At 40.0% G+C, this 22,271-nt stretch overlaps 1 protein-coding gene across 1 annotated transcript in view; it reads right to left on the bottom strand.

Moving 5' to 3' along the window:
• tjap1 (tight junction associated protein 1 (peripheral)) overlaps positions 1-22,271 on the bottom strand; it is a 51,313-nt gene that overhangs the window by 16,553 nt on the left and 12,489 nt on the right. Inside the window, exons 2-7 of the mRNA XM_069658546.1 lie at positions 11,824-11,940; positions 10,716-10,772; positions 8,118-8,285; positions 5,262-5,290; positions 4,327-4,488; positions 2,415-2,481 (exon numbers count right to left, since the gene is read on the bottom strand). Coding sequence (XP_069514647.1) covers positions 2,415-2,481; positions 4,327-4,488; positions 5,262-5,290; positions 8,118-8,237 — 378 coding nt within the window. The 5' untranslated portion in view covers positions 8,238-8,285; positions 10,716-10,772; positions 11,824-11,940. The remainder of the gene's footprint in view (positions 1-2,414; positions 2,482-4,326; positions 4,489-5,261; positions 5,291-8,117; positions 8,286-10,715; positions 10,773-11,823; positions 11,941-22,271) is intronic.

Genomic DNA, 22,271 nt, shown 5'->3' with positions numbered 1-22,271 from the left:
GATTAAAATCGAGTACATTTTCACCGTCTAATGTTAATGTTGATCTAACAGACATGGTAGAGATACATTTTATTACTCTCAACATAGTATCCTTTCGTTTTTAGTTTGTAGTTCTTTGGGGGGGTGGGACTCCAAAATACCATCAAATGATGTGAACATTGTATTTTAGACATATAACTACTCTTTATTACTTTATTACTCTCTTTATTACTCTAGAACAGGGGTCTCCAACAGGTAGCTTGCAAGCTACCGGTAGCTCACAGCCTTGGTTTCAGTAGCTCGCCAAGAGGTTCACAGACTCTGTACAAAAAAATCAGATGACCTTGAAAGCCTCTTCCCACTTCAATTCAATCAAATACACAAATGTACCACCCCCTCCAATACAAAATAATAGGATACGCCGATCAGCTGTCAATAAAAAACAGTGATGCAGTAACAATGTTGCAGCAACCTCCATTGACAGGTCGAGTCAGTTATATTGTACGCTAGATGAGCTAAAGTGAGGAGCTATAAGGAGGAGGAAGGTGGTCATGCTAAGAAAAAGCAGAAAACATACTATTTCGATGGGGGAGTGGGAAAGCGAGTTTTTATTCATGATTGTGAAGGACAAGTGTGTGTGCCTCATCTGTGGTACCAACGTTTCGGTCGACAAAAGAATCAACATGGGACGTCACCAGCAATTACAGCGATGTAATGCAAGTAGCTCTTGGCCACTTTCATTTTTTCAAAGTAGCTCTCAGATAAAAAAGGTTGGAGACCCCTGATCTAGAACAATTTATAAAATCATATGGATGGAATTATAAAACATGGATGGAAAACTGGTCAGGAAATCAGGAACAATTTTAACTTGTGTTAACTTAATGACTTATCTGAATATAGAAATGCAGACCAGTTGTTTTACAGTAAATATAAATGCTGTTTATTATAATTGTATGGTTATAATTATTTTTCATTATTAATAAACAATACATTTTTTATGTATTCAAATACAATTATTCAGGAGTATAAAATGTATAAATAAGGAATTAATACAAAAAAGACCATAGCATAAACCAACCATATTAAAATTTAAGTATCTTTTTGTTTTTATGTATTCTCTACTCATGACAGTTTCAAGGGATCTAGGATTTGCTTGATGACTCACACTGATGAGTAACAAGGGTAATTAAAATAACAAACTAAAAATATCATCTTTAATCAGTGAGTCACATTAGGATGGTTTCTGTTTCACCGCAGTAATCTTTACTTACAGAGATTTTAGTACAGTAGGTGTTCTGGTTTCCGTTTGTACTATGTTTGTATTCTGACCAATCACATGTTAGAATACTTCAGCTTATGCAGGAAAAACAGTCCGTGTGGAGAGCAAATGCAGGCGGGTCCTAATCCGCCGTAATACCATCCCGGCTCCCTTCGGCGGTCAACTGACGACGATTTTGCTTTTTACTAATCTCTATAAACAAACATCTACAGCAAGTTCAGCTAACAATCTGTTCTAGATCAAAAAATCAACTTGAGACAAATTCATTTGAAAGCAATTCAGTGTTTAGATTTTCCTGACTTCCTTTAACGCATCAGAAATGATCGATCTGACCTCCGTTCAACAAACGAGCATTTTAAAAGTAGTTTTCTTCTCCTCTTCAGGACAGACCTGACAAAGCTTCATTTTCACTTTTTACTAATCTGGATCATGATGTTATTTCAACAAACTTAAAGCTCCTGTGAGGAACTTTCGGTTTGTGTGATTTTGGCGCCCCCTGTGGACAAAGCTGTACCTCTTATCTTTTTGCTGTTTTTGTCCTATACATGCTTAAGTGGTGTTTTTAAAACTATATAGAAATAATCAATCTTGTCGCTGATGGTCTGGTTTGCTTTTGTAGGTCATATAGAGTAATCAGAATAAATTTCAGTCTGGTATCATAACCATCGAAAAACTCCTCACAGGGGCTTTAAGACCCGTTAATTAAAGTCAATCACAAGAAAAATGTTTCCGTTTTCGGGTTCATACTGCTGAAGAAAGCCAGAGTACAGCCTCTGTGTAACTTACTATGTACAGTAAAACTGAGCTTCACCAGACAGAGATGATGGGGCACTCCTCTGGGGGATTTAATAAACCAAAAGATGACAGCGTATATTTAGCTGACATATCCTGGTGGGCAAATTTGGCTTTATGTTTCATCTGAACACATGGCCGCTTCTCAAGTTGCTAACTGGAATGTAAACAATGCAGCGCACGGAAAAGGAAGTCTTTGCTGAAAGTCCTTATCGCTAAATGCTGGCTAAAGCAGAATGCCAACAATGTTCACCGTTGGTCCCAGAGGCTTTATCAGATGATAACCGATGGGTTCAGAGATTGTCACTACAGACTGACTCCTCCTGAGTTCAGGAGATTAACTTGAAGAAGCTAAAAAAGTTACCAGAGCGTGAAGCTTCTCCTCCAGATCCTGATTGGCTCTCTGAGATGCTGTGTAGCTGTTCTGGAGTCTGCAGAGAGAGAGAGAGTAAAGTGTTGTGAATAAGCTCACTGGCCCTTAGAGCAAATCTGCAAAAGAAACATTTTAGCATTTAGCAACATTTTTAATCTCTGTTAAACTATCATATTTAATCTTACAGGGAATGTAATGCGACCCAGGAAGGGATTCATAGCCGAGCTAAAGTCCTGTCAGGGCCAAGTCAAACACAAATCAATGTGTTTCAGGCCAAATCAAAGCCAAGTCAACACAGAGTTTTAGCCAATCACAGCTAACTTACAACAGAGTCATACCTGACGTCAATCTGTCATTGAAAGATTCAAAGATTAAACAAGTCATCGTCTCATTTTAACAGAGTCATGGCCAAGTCACAGCTGAGATGTCGCTGTGTCACGGTCAAGTCACAGCAGAATAAGGTATCTTCTCAGTAAAGGAGCTTTATCTGCAGAGGCTTATTTAAGAAACATTTCAGGTTCAAAACTGTTAAACAGTCTCAGATGATTAAACTGAAACTGAGTCCAACATCTCATTCCCCTCCCCACCCCTTCTGTCCTCCCCTCTTCTCCTCCTCCTCGTTATCATGTTAAATCTCCAGTCTAATTAAGCAGCCACTCACTGACTTCCTCCCTCGTTTACAGGCTGATTATCACCACAGAGCATTATAAAAGTGATTTATTGCACACAGCAGTTTTTACCAGCAAACCAAAAGTTTTGATGCTAGAGGAAACTGCTTTTTAACACGTGGGACAAACTCCCTGAAGTAAACAGAGAGAGAGAGAGCACACTTCTCAGTCACACTCTACTTAAATGTTTTGTAGTCTGATTTTTTTTTTTTTTTTTTTTTACTTTTAACAGATGTTTGATCAGTTCCACTCCCCTTTAGTTTTTCACTGAACAGTTTGAACACCTCTGTATTTTTGTGCTTTTCCACAAGCATTTGTGAAATAGTTTGGTCAGCCCATATTTCTATTTCCTCGTCACTCCCCCACGTCTGTCCTCTACTCAGCCGTCTCTGCAAGTGTAAGCATCTGTTAACAACCCACAGTTTTTTGGTTCACTTCCTAAATTTGGTTTGGATCACTTTCTCACCTACAGTGAACCAAATTCTGGACCACTTAGAAGCGAACTGAGATCCTGTTTTCAGGCCGACCAGAATTCGTTTGTTTGGTCTGCACCAAAGTTTGAGATTGTTTTCACACCACCCAAACTGACCAGACTATCTAGCTTAACGCACCAGGGTTCGGTTCAAACAGACCAAACAGCTCAGGTGTGAAAGCACCCTGAACTTGACCTTGGAGGCATTCTAAAAAACACATTAAAAATCAGTTAAAGATATCCCATAACTGAGAGTCTGAAATAAACTTCCTGTCTATTACCGGTCTCAGATCAGTACATCTCATCAACATATTCTTGTGCTCTTAATCTGAAATAATGTTCCTCGCCTGCACAGGAAGTGAAGTATTTAACGTCAAGTCTACAGAGATACCAGCAGCTGAGATAAACAAATGCCTTTCTCGTACCGGACCCTCCCCACTCCCGCTCCATCAAAGAGTGAAGTCTGTTTGTAGTCATACTCACAGCAGCATGAAGCATTTTTATATAAGATGCAGGGTACAAAATACATTTAAAAGTTACAAACTCCCTTCTCCACAAAAACAGTGACTGTCATAACTTCATATAACCATGGTTTTATCTCACATCATTATTATAAGGCTATGTACGTAGGGAAAAGAAACGTAAACCCAAGCTTTTTTTTGGTGGCATCCATTTTTGTAATAATATTGTATGTTTTTACTCTGTTTATACCATTTGGTTTCTGCAACAGTCAGAGTTTGATCTGGTTCGTCAGAATCCTCACCTGCGGAACTTGTCCCTCATCTTGTCTAGGTCATCTCTGGTCCGGCTGAGCTCCGCCTCCATGTAGTGACGATTGCCGTCAAACTCCGCTTCCATGGCCTCCATCTTGTGGGTGGAGAGAGAAAGGCGGCGCTGCAGGTCTTCATTCTGCTGCTGGAGGATCCTGGGTAATGGGAGGAAAGGTCAGAGGTCACAAAATAACTTTGTACACAGTTACTTTCCATCAGACAAAGACACATTTGAGTCACATGAACTTTACTTTTTAAGTGTTTACTTTTCTCATACTTCATAATACTAATACTTCTTTGTGCTGCTCATGGAGAAAACTATTTCTGAATTTTATTCATATGATAACTTTAGTTACTTTACAGATTTAGATTTTAATGACAAATTAAAGTTAGCTAATAAATGATGATGCATTGTTGCATTGATGCAAGATTTAACTACCAGAAGTATATAAAGTCAGAAAAAGAAAACTTCTGAATGCTGGACTTTTACACTGTGGTTCACTACTTGTGCAGTGAAAGATGAGACAGCTGTTTTCTAAACTTTACAGTTGAGTATTCCAGCCATTTTTAAGATTATTAACTACTTAACCAATACTTTTGACCTCTAAAGACAAAGATGGAAGACACCAGAAATTATACTTCAGCGCCATTTAAAAATACTCCATTGCCAGTAAAAGTAAAAGTACAGTATCAGTCAGGAAAAATACAGAGCTGAAAACACTGGAACAAGTGACATTGACTGTTGTTCTAGTGTTGAATTATTGCAGTGGAATTAATTTTTCATTTACTATAACACTCATTCATCAGTATTTGAAATGGAATTTGTAAAAACCTGCTGCATTGGTTGGGTCTACATCTGTTATTTGGCTAGCACAAAATCAACTGTATAAAGTAAGTAAGAACAGCTGACAGGAAAAAAGATTCTCACCTGATCCTGTCAGATTCTGATAAAGCCTCCTGAAACAGAAGAAACACAGTTTGAACAAACAAAACAAAAAAACAACAAACTCCTGCAAACAAAACTATAATTATCTGCTCAGTTTATGAAGTTATTTTGATTTAATGAGATTTTTTAGAAAACATATTTGGCTTTAATGAAGATTAGTTGTTGTCATAAGAGGAAGCTTCCTGTTAAAATCTGAAGTCTTCATGTGTCGTAATAAAAAATATGTTTTAACATCAATGTATCTTCTTGTCTTCTTGTCATCTTGTCTTAACATAAAATTATCTTTTATACATTTTGTTCAGCTTTCAAATCTGATCAGAATTTTTTGTGGTTTGTGCAGTAGACCATGTATGGACTAAAATCTCCAGTTGTCACGTGGCTGGAATACAAAAACTCTTCCCTCATTTTCAATGACATGTTTCTGTTTTATGTTTTTAGGACACGTCCAGGACTGCCAGGCTGCTCAGTGAGTCATCACATGACCGATGTGTGTCAGTGATGTCAGGTCAGCAAACGTCGATGAAGCGACATTGTAGAAACGTACAGATTTTTTCTGTTTCTTTATCGCCTGTATCATTGATCTCTGTTGACATATGGAAACACATCCTCTCTCAGCATGCATCTGGTTTTTGAACGATCACCAACAGAGTCGTATTATCAATGACTGAGCTGTTGTGACTGAAGTGTCGAAAAGGCCAATCCCAACGCTCCGTCCTGCGGCTGCAGGTTCCTGTTCTGATGATTTGTTGTTGACACTATCAGTTTCCTCAAGTGTCACTATAGGTTATCAATATAAAGAGCATGTAGAGATGGAAAGCCGGTGGCTGGCTACATTACGATAAATCCATGTTTCATCTCCTGACCTTTTTACTGTTTCTGGGTATTTCAGGGATTATTCGAACCTGTCTGTAGCTACTGTCTCCTCTAAAACCTCTTTGAACCCAATTTTATACTTTAATATGAAATTCTAATATGAACTCTGTTTGTAAAACTGAAATTTTTTCTGGAATTAAGAATGACTGATTTTAAAGAGAAGTAGAAATGCAAAGTAGCTGTATAAAAAAATATTTGAAGTTGTTTAATATTTTTCAGATTTATCTACATTATTCATATTAAGAGATATTTAGAGTTTAGCCTCGTAATTTGAGCCAGTGCGCCGAGTGAAAATGAATATCAAAAATTAAATCATGATATTAATGCTGATGTTTTTCTAATATTCATATGTGTCATCATAAGACAAACATAGAAAATCTACAAAAAAATCATCGAAGCACACTAATCAATACATCTAATGGAATTGACCATATTCCTTGGCTCAGTCTTAGATGAAACCAAATCATAAATCACTAATCTTGAAAACTTTTAATGCTAGAAGATGTTCTTTAATGTTCTTTAGCTTAGCATCATTAATGGGAGAGTACTTGGCAGTTGGTGGAGAACTGGGTGTATGTTTTAGAGCCCATTAATTCCTTTTTTATTGTTATGCTCAGCTCAGAGGATTCATGTGATTAGATTTTCTCCGAATTCGATGCATCTTATTCATTATATGACTTCTGAAGGGTCTGTAACTCTGTACTGTGTTCATGTTCATTCACTGTGAGCAGAAAGTTAGTAATGCTGAAGCAAACATCAACTAACTATGAAAGTAATGTGCATGTCATGAGGACACAAAGACAGGAAGAATCCCATTCAGTGAGTTCTGAGAAGAAGGGAGATAGAAGGGAGCGAGAGGGGATAGAGGAAGGGGGAGGCGGAAGAGGAGATGATGATGAAGGTTGTCCCCCTCTAACCTACCTTGATGTGGGACAGATGACACTGATTAGAAACGGGAGGTTTGTGTTTGTGTCTCTGTGGCTCTTCTGTCTCCTGAACCCCCATCTTTACTCCTCTTTTCAACCCCAACACTTCATCTTTAGACCCTGCCCCCTCTGTGATGCCACCTTGCTGTGCCCCTGCCCCCTCGTCATGAAGGGGTTGGTACCAGCTGTCCGGCCGCTGCATCGCTGCAACCCAGTCGTCCCAGCGTCGAGTCCTGTCAGCAGGTGTATCCCCGTCTTGCTGCTTCCTGAGGGAGGGCCGGCGGCGGCGCTCAGTGGCGGGGCTTCCATGCTCTTTGGAAGGAAACCTACCAAGCAGCGTGAGGTGTGCAGGGCTAAGAACCCGACAGGTGATCTCATCCAGAAAGTTGGAGAAGCGAACCTTCTCCTCCAGGGCCTGCATCCAGTTCCAGTCAGTCCTACAGGGGGAGGATGGGGCCGAGGACCGCCGTGAGACTGGTGTCCGTTGCTCTGACCGGTCCAGGGAGCGAGTGGGCTGATGGTGGGTATTGCTTCCTCGTCCCATGCTGTCATCCAACAGTTCAACTGACTTTGACTTCCTGATGATGTCGTAGGCATGCTCCACACCTAGCAGGGCTGGCTGCTTCAGGATGCTCTTTGGGGCGGCTGCAATCTGTGTCCGGTGAGTCCAGCTGTGATGCTCTCCTCTGGGGCCACGGCCCGGGGAGTGTTTCCTGGCTGCCACAGGGCTTCGATGTGCTGGAACACCCTCCTTGGCACTGTGACTCAATTCATGGCGAGGACTTGTGGTGATGCCTGACGCCTTGGTTCTGGTCCGGGTTGTCCGGTTAGGTCGGTTAACGTTGCTGCTGAAGAGCGGTGGTGGAGGGATGCAGAGCTCCAGGCTAGACAGACTCGACACGTCCAATTCGCTCTCAGAAAGAGGGAGTGGGGCCGGAGCGCCATGTCGCGACCCAGCACTCTGTGGCCGCGTAGAAGTGGTGGCATTTGGAAGGTAAGTGAATTGCTGCAGTGGGGGTGGAGGTGTGTTTAAGTTTACCTGATTAATGTCGTGCTGTGGCACAGGTGGTGGTGGAGCAGCGGGTAGGGATTGGCGCGTCTCACGGTGCTGCGGCGGAGCCTTGCGGTATGGCTTCCTTGCAGGGGCCGCACTCGTCATCCTGGGCCTTACTTCCTTTCTTTCTTCTTTCCAGTCGGTGTGTCAGTCCTGCCAGGAGAAGAAGAGTTAAGGAGGTACCAAGACGCAGACGCCCGCCAACTGCCCGCCAGCCACCCACCACGACGCCTAAACCACGACTGGACTTTGCCACTGCTATCACTGTTTCTCTCTCTCTATCTCACTCTCCCACTCTCACTCTTCCTCTCTCTCTCTCTCTCTCTCTGTAGAGATCAATGCTCGGTCGTTCCTCATCAACATCAAACATGCTTCCATCTTTGCACACACCTGCATGTGTGTTTGTATTGCGTTGAAATGCAGCGTAAATGTTTGTCTGTGTTGACTTTTCGTGTTGTTATATGTTCATGAGCACCAGGTTGAATGCTAAGACCTGTAGTTTGAGAACATTTTGGCTCTACAATACATGTCTCAGCTGCAACACAGAAAATGTGTCAACAGTGCAAGTGAAAAGCTACACTAGTCCCCAAAAACATCTTAAACTAACATATCTGTCCTCACAATAAAGTAATAGACAATAACAGGCACTGTGTGTGTGCATTGTGTAAGGAGAGCGTGTGTATGTGTGTAGTGTGAGCAGATTGTGTGTGTGTGAGCCTCAGGCAACACATTGATCTCAGCTTGTTTCCAGAACAGGAAGAGCAGCTCCATTGATCTGAATGAGGCCAACGTTAACATGTCAGCATTGGCCTGCTAATGTGAATGACACAGCTAGCACAGCTAACAGAGGTAACACAGCTACTATCAGACCAAAGCACACTTTACCCATAATGATGAATAAAATAATAACAGGACCAAAACTTTTTATCTCCCTAGTAACTTTATTTATTTACACTCTCAAAATTACAATGTAATTGAATGTAATCAGCCTTTTCTGTGCGAGTGTTTCTACTGGTATCTGCTGTCTCAACAGATTGGTCTGTTTCTGTTCAATGACCCGCTCCATTTAGAGTTTGTCCACGTCACATGACCAATGATGGGCCATCGATCACTGTGTGACTTTCTGTCTCTCACACACACACAGACACACACACACACACACACACACACACACACACACACACACACACACACACACAGACAGACAGACAGACAGACAGACAGACACACACACACACAGACACACACACACACACACACACACACACACACACACACACAGACACACACACACGATGCCGTTTTCTGCAGCCATTTGAAACAAACACATCACGTGCAGTCTTTTGAGTGAAAACCATCAATCATTTCGTCACTTCAATTCTAATCTTTTTTTTCTATCTCTAAATACTACAATACCCATGAGCCTCCGCTGTTGCCATGTGCAAGACTGTGAAAGAAGCCTTGCTAAAACTGCTCAAAGTTTTATCAGGTTCTTACATAGTGCTATAATTAGCCTCAGCTCTTTATTAGAATTTAAAATGTATGTCTTTGGCTGTGTAAGTGAAATGCACTCTGGGAGTTGTAGTTGAATTCTCTATTTAAGTTATTATGTGAGCAGAGTTCTTGTAGCTTTGACATTTTTTGTTAAAAACAGGACATTAAACCAGATGATCAGCTTTTGCTTCATATCATAAGTTGTTGTTATGATTCTGCACATGGGGAGCATGAAGCAGAATGTTATGTTACTGCAGGGACATGAAACAGTCTGACTTCCAGTCTGTGGCTCTCAGTTCTATAAAGACTTCACAAATATAAAGCCAAATGTTTAAAAACACAGTAATTCCATTACAGGTTCTCGCTGTAGTTTTGTCAAACAATCTTTTGTTGGACTATTTTCAGAGGTGGATGAATCGACATTTGCTCTCGCTCACCTCCAGCCAACTTTAATCTCTTTTAACCTTCTGACAAGACAAAAGAATAAAAAGCTGACGGATGGCTAAGCTAACTACTGTCAGGCACAGGTAAGGGCAGTAGGACACTTTCGCCTCGTCTGACTGAAGCTTTTGAATTTTACATACAAATGCCTTGAGCATTTTTACCCAGCATGCTCTTCTCTTACGCAACACTCACAAACACATGTATCATGTATCTACTATTACTGGGCCTAGGGCCTTCTAATAACAATCATGTCCTACGCAGTACACATATTTTATTTCTGTTTTCTCTTTAAAATTTTCTCTTTTCACTATTCCTTTTTCCTTTCTCTGTTACATCTTCCGTTCTTTTGTCCTTTCTGCATGTTTTATTTATTCACTTGTTTCTGCCCTCATTCACTGCTTTCAGCATTTCACTGTCTGGCAGCTTTTCCTTCCCCCCAATTCTTCTCAATTTCCTTCTTTCCCATCTTTCTTATTTCAATTCTTCCTTTAAGTCTCCCCCATCTTCTTTCTTCCTTCTGTCTTTTTCGTGCTTTAGAGTCTATAGATTTTGTTATACAGGGTTTTTTAAGGTTTTACAACTAAGTTTAAGTTCTCCAGGATGTTTCAGGATGTGACATTACCAGTGTGAAATGTGTGTTTGTACCTGAAGAGTGAACGGCTCCGGCACTGACTTCATCCACAGAAACAAGCCGAAACACAGCTGAAACAAAAACACAGAATTAGCTGTCAACGCTTACATCGTGGAAACATTCATTTCAATTAAAGACAGTAACAGGATCTGCTGAGTAACAGATCTGCTGTGAGTGAAATGTTCTGGTGTTACTTAACAAACAGTATTGTAAAGACGATTGTTGCTAACATTGGCATTAGCATAGTAACATTGGCTGTGTCGGAATTCAATCACTACTGGCTTTGTATTCTACTATGAAGTGAATTTGCTATTTTGTTGTGCTAACCGAATGTTTGGTGAGAGTTATTATACTCTCTATATTGGAGTCAATGCATCCCATAATTCATCGTAAAAGTAAAACAGATGGTCATTAACCCAATACTATTGTACTTTATGCTAAAAGGAAAAAACAGCGACAACAAGAATAATAATGCAGAGAAATTGAGTCGACTAGTGTACCAAAGGCTTTTATAATTTTGCCAATGAGCTCCTCTAGATAGAAGTCCCTATTTAGTAAGTACAGTGTAGTGAATGAGAGAATGATTTCAGACACAACCATTGACAGCATTTTATAACATGGTTTATAAATTGACAACTTTGATGACCAGGAAAGCTGAAGATAGAGAAAGTAAGAGAGGGAAATACTGTTATTTACAACACTAATTGTAGTTTTTTGTGCCTCTTCCTCTGAACACAGGATGCCACCTGCAGACTAGATTCTCAAGCAAGTGACCATGGTATACGTAGTAAAATGCCCTTCAAGGTGTCAATAATTCAGTTTTTATGGACCTTACAAAAGCAACAAAACACATACTTACACACACACATCACTATATGACTGCATTCAAGTCATGTCCTTTCTTTCATGTTCACAATGACACCAACATCATTATAACTTCATCACTGATGAACTGACCTGAAAAACATGAACCTGATCTTTACTCTAACAGAAAACGTAGACTACAAATTAACTGTTCAAAAGAGAGAAAAGAGCCGAGGCCATAGAAGGTGTGTGTGTGTGTGTGTATGTGTGTGTGTTTCTATCTGTGCGACTCCAGTCTGTCCTTGAATAGATCCTTACCTTGTACGTCAGCAAAGAAAACTCTTCATCTTCTCTGCAGCGTCTGTCTTCACACACTCTGTCCAGTTCCTCCTCTTCTTTCTCCTCTGGGCATGTGAGCCTCCGGACTCTGATAACCTGAAACACAAGACGGTCGGATGGAAAAACACGAGTCAATACCAGCTGTCAGTTAGCCTGCAAGACTCCACAGAGGGTACAACTGAGAAAGTGCTGGGAACACAAGCTAAAAACAGGTTAACAGCTAGAAACACAGACTAAAAACAGGCCAGAAGCTCAAAACATAGATGCTTATAGCTCAAAACACCAGCTAAAGGCAGCATTACAGCCCATAATACTTGCTAAAGATAGGCAAAAAGCTAAAAACAGGCTAAAGGCAGGCTAACAGCTAAAACACAGCATAAGAAAGGCAAACTGCTAAAAAAAACATGATAAAGACAGTCTAAGAGAGCAAAATATAAAGCTTAAAAACAGGGAATAGACAGGCTGACATTTTGAGATGCAAGCTAGAGAGCTAAAAACACATGCTGAACCAAGGTTTAAAGCTCAAAAGACCTTCACAAAAAACTAATCTTGCATGCACGTGTTGTTGGAGTAATGGTAAGAACAAGCTTCCGACTGGGAAAATTCAAATAAAAAGACAATTTTGCTACCCGATTTAGAGTCAACCGAATTAGTTCATATTACACAGAAATATGGCGGACCAAAGCACATATTGGCTTAATGGTTAAACACACTTATTAATTATATTTTTGTGGCTGATTCGTTCATTGTAATATGGTTTTACCTGTTAGTTTCTGTCTAGGTGGAGTGACCTATTTCAGTTCTGAGCAATAAAATACAGTACATATTCTTCTTATAGTGTCCATGCTGTTTTCCACAGTAAGACTTCAAGCTTGTGAACACACTGAAGTCGGGACAATGACTTCCCTATTTGGGAACTGGGACCACCCAAGGTGAATGTGAATGCAGGGATAATATAGATCCACATTTTAAGATGCAGGCTAAATGAAGCTTACAGCTCAAAATACAGACTAAGGCAGAATACAGGCTAAAAGCTAAATACAGGCTAAAAGCTAAAAAATAAAGTCATAACAAAGGGATACAAATAAAACTTTTTGTCTAATTATTTAGAATAAATAAAGGAAAATTACACGTGAACAAAACAAACAATAAAAGCATATACAGACAGGCCAAGGAAGAAAAGCAAATTGCGTAAAGCAATACAGATTAAGTAGAGAAGCTAAAAGGCCAATTTTCTAGGGCTACAGCTAAAAGACACTTGCATAGGAAAAAAAAAACAAGCTAAACATGCAACAGAGTAAGCCATGATTTACGTTTCAGAATAAGACACTTTGAAAAAGTTGACTTTAATAGACATGAAGTGAAATCAATGGTGCCTGGAACAAAGACGGAGATAACTGTGGGAGGTGAAGGGTGGAAACGATGAGGGTGTTTCTGTGTTCCAAGTGCTCAATGTCTTTCCTGAACAATCCAGACAACAGGAGAATCACAACAACACACATGCTTTACTTTCAATGTGGACAGAAACTAACTGGCTGCCCACACACACAGACACAGACACACAGATCACCCACAGAGTTAGCAGGGTGTGTGTCTGTGTGTGTGTGTGTGTGTGTGTGTGTGTGTGTGTGTGTGAGAGCGCACGTGCGTGCCTGTCAACCGAGTGACCGCAGTTGGTTTCTCAGGGAAAACAACTCAGCGATAAATCTGCGAAACGAAGTGAATCGTCTAGCTGACAACCTGTACAGCATGCTCACCTCACACTGAAGGTCAAACTGTAGCAGATGGCATGCTGGGAAATCCTCACAGAGGACTGTCTGTGTGTTGTCTGTCTGTCTGTGTGCCTGTCTGTCTGTTACATAACTTATTGATATCTTTGAGCTTTGATAACAGGAAATTAAAATTGTTTCATTTTTTTGTCAAACATTCAAAATGTTATGAAACAGGATGGTAAAGAAATCGCCTGGTTATAGACCAGTAGTGCAATGTTGTTGAATTTATTTATTAGTATATGATCAGGTTAGGATGTTGCTCATGTTCCTCCTCAGTTTGTTAATAAATCAACAGTTTAGTAACTTTGAAAACAATATCAATGTCTTCAGTTATTGACACACTGATGAATCAGGCATCAGTGTTGTAATGTTTTCTTGTTACCTTGAAAACGTCAAATCACGGAACTTGTGCAACATGTAAGCTAGCTAAGTCTATAAATGGTCTGTATTGATCTGTTTTTTGTGTTTAAGTGTGTTGGTGACAGGTCACATAACCTCCCCATTAATATGGATGTGTGTTTTTTAACTCAAATATAATCGTCTCTGTGAGCCAATCAGAATTCAGATTTCTGACATGAGTATGAACTTCTAAAAGCAACAGGAAGATTGAAGACACAACGGGAAGTGGGAAGACAAGCAAAAACAGGAAGTTTCAGGTCAATCAATGACATACTGAAGGCAATGAAGCCCCTCTGTTCAAAGTACATGAAATATATTCATCCCACAAGGAGAAGAAATAACAGAAGAGTCATGCCCCTTTATATGCATACCTTCTTAAGGGACCTACTCTGTGAGGAAAACCTTAAGACACTGACCCCAAGCCAAAGTACGTCGTGCCCACACCAATACATGGCTCTCCATTGACTTTACATCGCTTGAAGTTTTTCCTTCAATACTTTTGTCCACTAACAACATCAGAAAAATATCAAAAAACTGGTGATGCACTACCAACAGCGTAAGGACTTTATAAGCATTCAAACAAATACACTGAGTCTACAAGAAGGCAGAAAGAAGATACAGACATGAGATGTGAGTGGGAAGAAAGTGAAAACTGACACGTACAGACAACCTGTAGAGTTTAAAGCTTAGCGAAATAAGACCTGGATTTAATCTTTGTCAGGTTTAATTAATTCAATCAAAAAGTTGTAAATATCAAAGTGTTTCACTTCTTGGACATTCAGCCGGATCATTTCTCCAAGAGACACTGAGACAGACTGACAATATTTACTTTGCCAATCAACCTTCTGCACATAGTAACATCGTTTTCCCCTCCATTGGGATTTCAGAGTAAGATGTGAGGCACTCTGTCTTTGGTGGATAAAAGAAGCACTCTTGTTCTACTTGGTTAGTGTAATTATTGTCCTGTTTGTCTGTTATTTTGTGTTGATTTGCTGCTGTTGTCTAGACAGGAAAAGATTACTTGCGCTACATTCCACACAGATTTTAGTATCTATAAATATCCCTGAACAGTGAAAATGCGTGTGCTGGTAAGCATATTTCACACAGCTACATTCCACACTAGTTGCCTAATGTGTTAAAACCTATGGGCAATGAGAATGCGCATACCTGAACACATCCTTTACATCACGTGTACCCTGTCTTTTAAATCTGATTAATGCAAGCTGGCAAAAAAAAAAAATACAACAAGTTGTGTATTTTGGCAACATTTAAATCAGAGCTTTTCTCTTTTACTAAATTGCGAAGGGTGCAATGTATTTATAAAAAAAAAACATACAACATGATTACATGGTGACAACCTCATTGACAAGTATTAATTTAGCTCAGACTGGAGTAAATGTTTGTCACTAAGCAATATCATTATTAAGATAATCATGCTCTTTATTTTATTATCTCATTTGACAGTTTTAACCAATAAATGCTGACATTTTATTTTCTCAGGTACATTGAATATGCAATAAGGCAAAGCTGAATATGCCCTTCAAGAGTGAATAACAGACTGACTGAAGTGTATTGCACAGCCATGCACGCTGTGCTAGAGTACACTGCTTTTAAAAAGAAAGTTTGGATGGACCCGATGGTAGCTTGCGCTGTGTCGAACAATGTGGCAGTAATGAACGCTGTCACCTTCCATTTGGAAATCACCTTCAGGGTCTGACGCTCTGTACCAACACCATTCACTGCTTTGGTTACTTGCTGTAAATTAAATAGCCTTATATTGTCGGTAAAGCCAGAGCTTAGGTTTCCAAATATGACGCGTTTGTCGTTTCTCATTCTTTCATTGCTTCCTTAATGTTTCCCCCACTTCTCCTCAAAACAGCCGAATGTTGGGCATTTTCTATGCAAATTAGGCATTGGTGGTGGGTTGGATGCCATTCATAATAAATTGCGGGAATGGTCACTTTCATGCTCTCATCATTTTAGGATTAACCAGATGCATGTGGCAAAACCATTTTCGAACTCCAAGTAACAAAAGATGCTGCACTCAGACACATTCCTTCAAACGCTAAGTGGTATACACACGTTACTGCAATATTAGCATTATTTACTGCAGTACTTCTATCTGTTTTAAATTAGTCATAAACTGACAGAAGTTCAATTTCTATTTGTTTGGATGTCCACACAGCAGAGGAAGGGGCTGAACTCAACCACCCAGAGAGCAGGAAAGTCACAAGAGTCATCCTACCCATAATCCTCTCTGAGCGGAGATCAACCCCTATGCCATGTAATCCAATACACACAGACACACACACAGATACACACAGACACACACTATAAATCAATTCGTTGATTGAAAGAAATTGTAATCTGCAACAATTGATCCATTTTGACGGCATTTCTCACTATTATTAATGGAGACAATAATCAACACACTAATCCAGAATGAAAATAACCTGCTGTTTTTCCTGTTCGATCTATTATGATGTAGTTTATTAATACTCAGCTGTTTGTACAGCTGCTAAGTATGCTGTGTATCAAATCAGCTGATCAATCAATAAACATTCTGATCACACTGTAAGAAGAAACACCTGTGGCTCACCTGTCTCTGAGTGTTTAGAACTTCCCCCGTCCTCCATCAAGCCTCTGTTATCGGGCTGAAACTAATCAATATACACCTATACAGCATATCAGGTCTTTGCTTTGTTTGCACATTTTGACCACCTGCACAACTTACCACCTACACATATTGATTATGTAAATGAGCTTGTGGATATGAAGCCAGTATCAGTTCTTACACAATCATTGCATAAGACCTATGACCTAATCATAGAGCAGGCTAAATTCATCAAAACAAAACCATAATAAATAAAAAGCTTGAGTCAAACGTCCATCTTTAGCTCATATCGTCGGGTGGGGGGAACCACTGACTGACATGATATTGTCATGATGTGAAGTGTTCAGCCTGACTGCTATATACTTATAAATACTGTGGCGGCACTCTTGCAAAATGCTGTATGATGAACACACTATCACTGCTGGAGGACTTTTTTTTTTCATATATAACACCAAACGAAATATGCTTCCAACCTCCTCCTCACCTACAAGCATCATGTAAAGGTGGGTATAGACTAGGGATGCATCGATGCATCGGCTGAACATCGGAATCGTGTTGACAGACATCGGCCCATTGGCAAATAAGGTGGCATGCGCTGATGGCAGTTGTCGATGTTGTATTATTTAAATGCTTTAATTGTGCAGTAAATTTAATTGTAACATAAAAGTATTTATGTTTTCATAAAGATTTTTGTTAAGCTATGTTACCACTGAAAAATGTTTGTACTATGACCAGGTGATTCTAAAACAGGCTCTTCAGGCATTTCTTTATTGATAAAAGATTAGAAAGAAGTTTAAATAAAAAGATGTATTGGGAATTTGAAAGATTGATTTCATGCGTTTTCAAATAGTGTGACGAAGGCCCGAATAAATTAAATAATAATAATAATAAATAATAAAAATAATAAATAATAATAATTAAAGTTAATTTTGGCCCCTTATCCAGACGAGGGCATTAATAATGACAAAAATTACTACAGTTATTGAAAAAAACATCGGTATGGCTGATTAGCTTTTCACCACACAGCATGAAGCAAATTTGTCACTAGAGTGAAATATTTTAACTCATTTACAACACCCATCGTACATTTGCGCCACCCTCTACAAATGTGTATTTTGCCATTCAAATTCAATTCAATTCAATTTGCTTTTGCTCTGAACCCACCTTCACACAGAACTTTCTGTCATTACATAACAGGGAAATTATTATAAGAAAATAACAGAGAGCAGATGAGCGATCAAAGCTTTCCCAAATGAAAGCTCATGGTCTTGTTTTGCCTGTGACTCACCACTCAGCATGTTCAGAGTCACACTGACAATGCAAATAGGCTGCATACTGAACTGAAATGCATAGACTTCATATACACTCTCTGGATCAATTTAGCGAAGCATTAAACTAAATCGTTAGCTAAAAAGCTATCACCTGTTTCTAATTGGAAATCCTTGTAGGCTAATGTTTGAAAGCAGCCCTCTTGTGGACAGAATGTATATCAGCCACATGCTGATATTGGCATTGGCAATGCCTGTGAATACAGTGTATAGTTACAAAATAATCAATAATTAAAAGGAACTACAAGGAGGCCTACAAAGAAGTATTTACGGTTAGCGAGGTAACGTCAGGGCTTACCCTGGGTTTTCAGCACTACAATGGTGTTTGACATTTTACAAAAGGTACATCGTAGGAAATGTATGCTGCACAACTTACCTGCGGAGCAGGTAATGTTTGAGGTAAGAGTTAACAAGTATAAAATCACTGACCAATCAGATCTCTTGATCCCTGAGCTCTGTGTGAAACTGAAACTGATAAAACTTTCCTTGAGGATTTTTTTTTACATTTTGAGATTTTGAGTTGATATCCAGGGTCATGTGATTGCTTTTGTTAGGGTTAGGGCAAATTAAGGTAACCATAATATAGCTGGGTACATTGAACTTCATAGTATGACATCAGGACCCACTCTGACCCTGATGTCTGACAATGACACAAACGTTGGTGTGTAGCATACATGAAGCATTCATGTGCTGCTGGAGTTTGGAGCGTTCAGCTCAGACAGCACGAGGCATTCAAGTTATGTCTTGCTGAAACTTGCTTCCTGCTGCTGCATTTTGATAAACACAGACATTTGATACGTCCTTTTATGTGCAACCTAAACACTGATGAATCAATCAGCTCGCTTCCTGCTAAGGTCCACGGCATAATACACTTTCATAAGACATTCATAAGACATTCATAAGACATTTTTAAACAGTTTAAGTTAACTTTTTGGTGACGAAGTGCAGATTAAATTACAATGATAGGGATAGTTCTAACAGTGTGGCCACAGTAAAACAGCGAGAACAACACAATGTAACAGAAACAAAGAAAACATGGACAGAAAGGACGAGTCAAGGACGCGTTCAGAGATCACGTCTTTCAAACTCATGAATAAAACATGAACAACATTTGGTCTGTTTTCCAAATAAAGTCGACCAATGACAAACAGTCAGATCGGAGCAAAACAACACATCAAACCAGGACCAGAAGTGACCCACATCTTCACCTTCACTTCCATCAAATGGCTTATAAACACAGGAAACACAGAACACTTGACGGTCTTCAAAAACACTTCATGCCTCCCTCACTCCTTTCCTCACCTTTTCATCATTCTTCCACTCTGTCCTTATTTACATCATCCAATTTTCTTTTTTTATCCCCCCTCCTTCACCACCTTCTTCTGTAGCTTCCCTCTCCTTTCCTCTTTTGTTCACTACTTCCCTTTTTCCTTCTTTCTTTATCATCATCCTCTTATCCATTCTTCCTCCCTCTTTCCTTTCTTCACAGATTTCTTGTGTCCTCCTTACTTTCCTCTTCCATTGTTTCCTTCCTTCCCGTTTATCCTTTCCTCCTATAACTCTTCTGTCCATCACACTTCCTCCTGTCTTTCCTTCTTTAACATCATCCACTTATCCATCACTGCTTCATGTTTCCTGCATGTCCTCCTTTTGTTTCCTTCACTTCCACCTCATTGCCTTTATGTGCTCCATTTAGCCGTTTCCTTCACACAGACTCCTTCTTTCCATCACCACCTCCATCTGTTACTGTCTGCTTACAACCCAGCACCTACTCTTTGTTTCTTTTCTTCTTAACATAACCCTGCTATCCTATTTCCTGAAAACCTTTTTTCTTCTTTCCTCTATTTCTGTTTCCTTCTCTTGATTCTTCCAACTTTAATCAGACAGTTTCCATAAACACGCTACCTGAGTTGTGTATCTGCCCTGAAGTTGAGGAGGTGGATCAGTCTGCACCGACTCTGTTGATCCAGCTGGACTCTGCTGACTCAGCTCTGAGGAACAGTTCTGCTCCACTGGAGCAAACATGAGACAACTTCACTTTAATAAAATATACATGTGGACCATCTTTCACACAAAAAACTCCTGCAGCGGAAAACCTGAGCATAAAGCCATGTCTGGGCCCTCCTCATCCTTCAGCCTCAACAACTGTTGTTCAGTTTTATTGTTGTTTAAAACACAGTCACTCATCTCAATGCTCTGTTCTTACCACTTTTATCAGCTTCTGTTGTGAGTGAGGCTTTTTTATGTCAGGATGAACAGTGCATGTTCTGCAGAGGATGGTGGATTTGACAGGGTAAGGAATGCTTCCATCAGTGGAGTTGCTATCATTGTCATCATTCAGGGTTAGAGGGTGATACCATATCAGAACCCATTAGCTATCCTCTGACAACGATATAGCCTCTGGGAGCCACTTTTCAGGGGCTTCTGGTGTAGCCAGCAGTTAGCAATAAGTAAATTCTGGTCAAGATTTTCTTTTCCATGCGTTGTATTGTTTACAGTCCGACTAGCAACTTGAGAACCGAGAATGGAGCTGGAGTTGAGATATGACGTCTACGTTCAGATGTTAGCTGCACTTGCATGCTGATGTCTGTTCATAGAGATGAATATAAAACTAAATCGCTGTCAGAAGACCGTTGATGGGAGCTGGGATGGCATTAAGGCGGATTGCGTTCTGCCTCTTTTGCTCTCCACACGAACTATTTTTCCTGCATACACCAAAGCCTGTTGATACGTGATGGGTCAATACTACACAGACTACAAATGTACTACAAACATAAACCAGAACATGACTTAAAAGGTATGCTGCTGTGGAAATCCGGGCAGGATATACTGGAACAATTTCAGCCCTCACAGCCAGAAGCTCCTGGATCTCTTCATCTCTCCAATTTGTGAACATCTTTGCTTTTGTCGTCTTGTAAATGATCCTTCTTTTTCAACCTCAGACGTTTTTATTCATCCTGCTATGCGTCGCTCTTCTGTTTTTGCATCGGTCACATGACTTAATCATCACCCCGTCCACTCACTCGTGGTGAATGTTCCTGACATTTTAGTAGGCGATTGCCAGGAAAAAGTCTGCATAAAGTTGTGGTTAAAATTTGGCCATTTGCTTTCCTTCCACACATGCAGCCAACCGGGACAATGTCGATGTTGTATTAGTTTCCGTCTTTCTCTCTGTAAATTGTCACCGTCTTTCTCTTGGCGACGAGAGCCTGTCTCATGGTGACTAGTGTCCATCTCTCTCATGATTATTTGTGGCTTTCTTGGGGCGACTCGTGCCTCTCTGTCCTGAGGTGACTACTTTAAAACTGTCTCTCTGCAAGAGTATAATGTCTTTCTTAAGCACATTTAAAGCAAATTTCACAGACCCTTTGCATGACAGAAATGTGACTCACTTGAACATGAAACCAATTTCACTGAAATTCAAAACCAAACAGACTTCATCTGAGACTGAAACCCACACCTGAGCAGGTGAACACAGCAGGACACACAGCTCAGGTTTCCTCTCAGTGGAAAACACACACAGTGACAGATGGCGTCTGTCAGCCGTGAACTCTGTCTCCTCCTCATTAACCCTCCACACTCTGTTGAACACACGTCTCTTTCATCAGCTCTGTGCTGAATTCTTCCTCCTCTCAGACTGGGAGAGTCCAGACCGGTTATTATTTAAACACAGAAGACCTTTATCCCATTTGTGCAGAGTCAGAATCAGATCCCGTCCCGATTCTTTCACGCTCGTTCAGACTTCACTTCCTGTCAGTGTTTGCTGACATCATAATGAAAAAAAAACGAGTCAGACGGTTTCCTAGCAACAGCAGGACTCCAGGAGTCAGTGTGAGGGCTGGATGCTATGAATGAAATCAAAAAGAAATTAAGAGGATTTCACAATAACTGACACATCTTTTCATAGACAGATATTTTAGTTTCACATCTCTTGAAGTAAAAATAACCTGCTCAGTACACCTTTAAACCCAGGTAATCCTCCATAACTGTGTGCGTGAATCACAGCCTGACATATCTTCTTCCTCTACGCCATAGAGCTCCATTTATAAATACATCGACGAGCCACACTGTTGTTCCTTCACTACTATGAAGACACACACATCCCACACCTGTCCTGTTGCCCTGAATACTTACTACAGCTGAACATGCAGATTTATCTTCCACAGAAAAAAGTCCCCAACACATAAACTTCATCTTCCTTTTATAAAAGCTACAGTAAAAATCTGTGTTTGTGAGGTCATTTTAAAGTCTTCAGTTGGACACACTGAGTTTTAAGCTCACAGCCTATGTCAGACAGAACTGAGAGGCAGACTA

Source organism: Semicossyphus pulcher, unplaced genomic scaffold, assembly GCF_022749685.1.
Source record: "Semicossyphus pulcher isolate SPU_LCO1_2020_fin unplaced genomic scaffold, fSemPul1.0.p SCAF_12, whole genome shotgun sequence".
Classification (NCBI taxonomy): domain Eukaryota; kingdom Metazoa; phylum Chordata; class Actinopteri; order Labriformes; family Labridae; genus Semicossyphus; species Semicossyphus pulcher.
The sequence above is the reverse complement of the archived record's forward strand: the minus strand, read 5'-3'. Positions and strand labels throughout refer to the sequence as shown.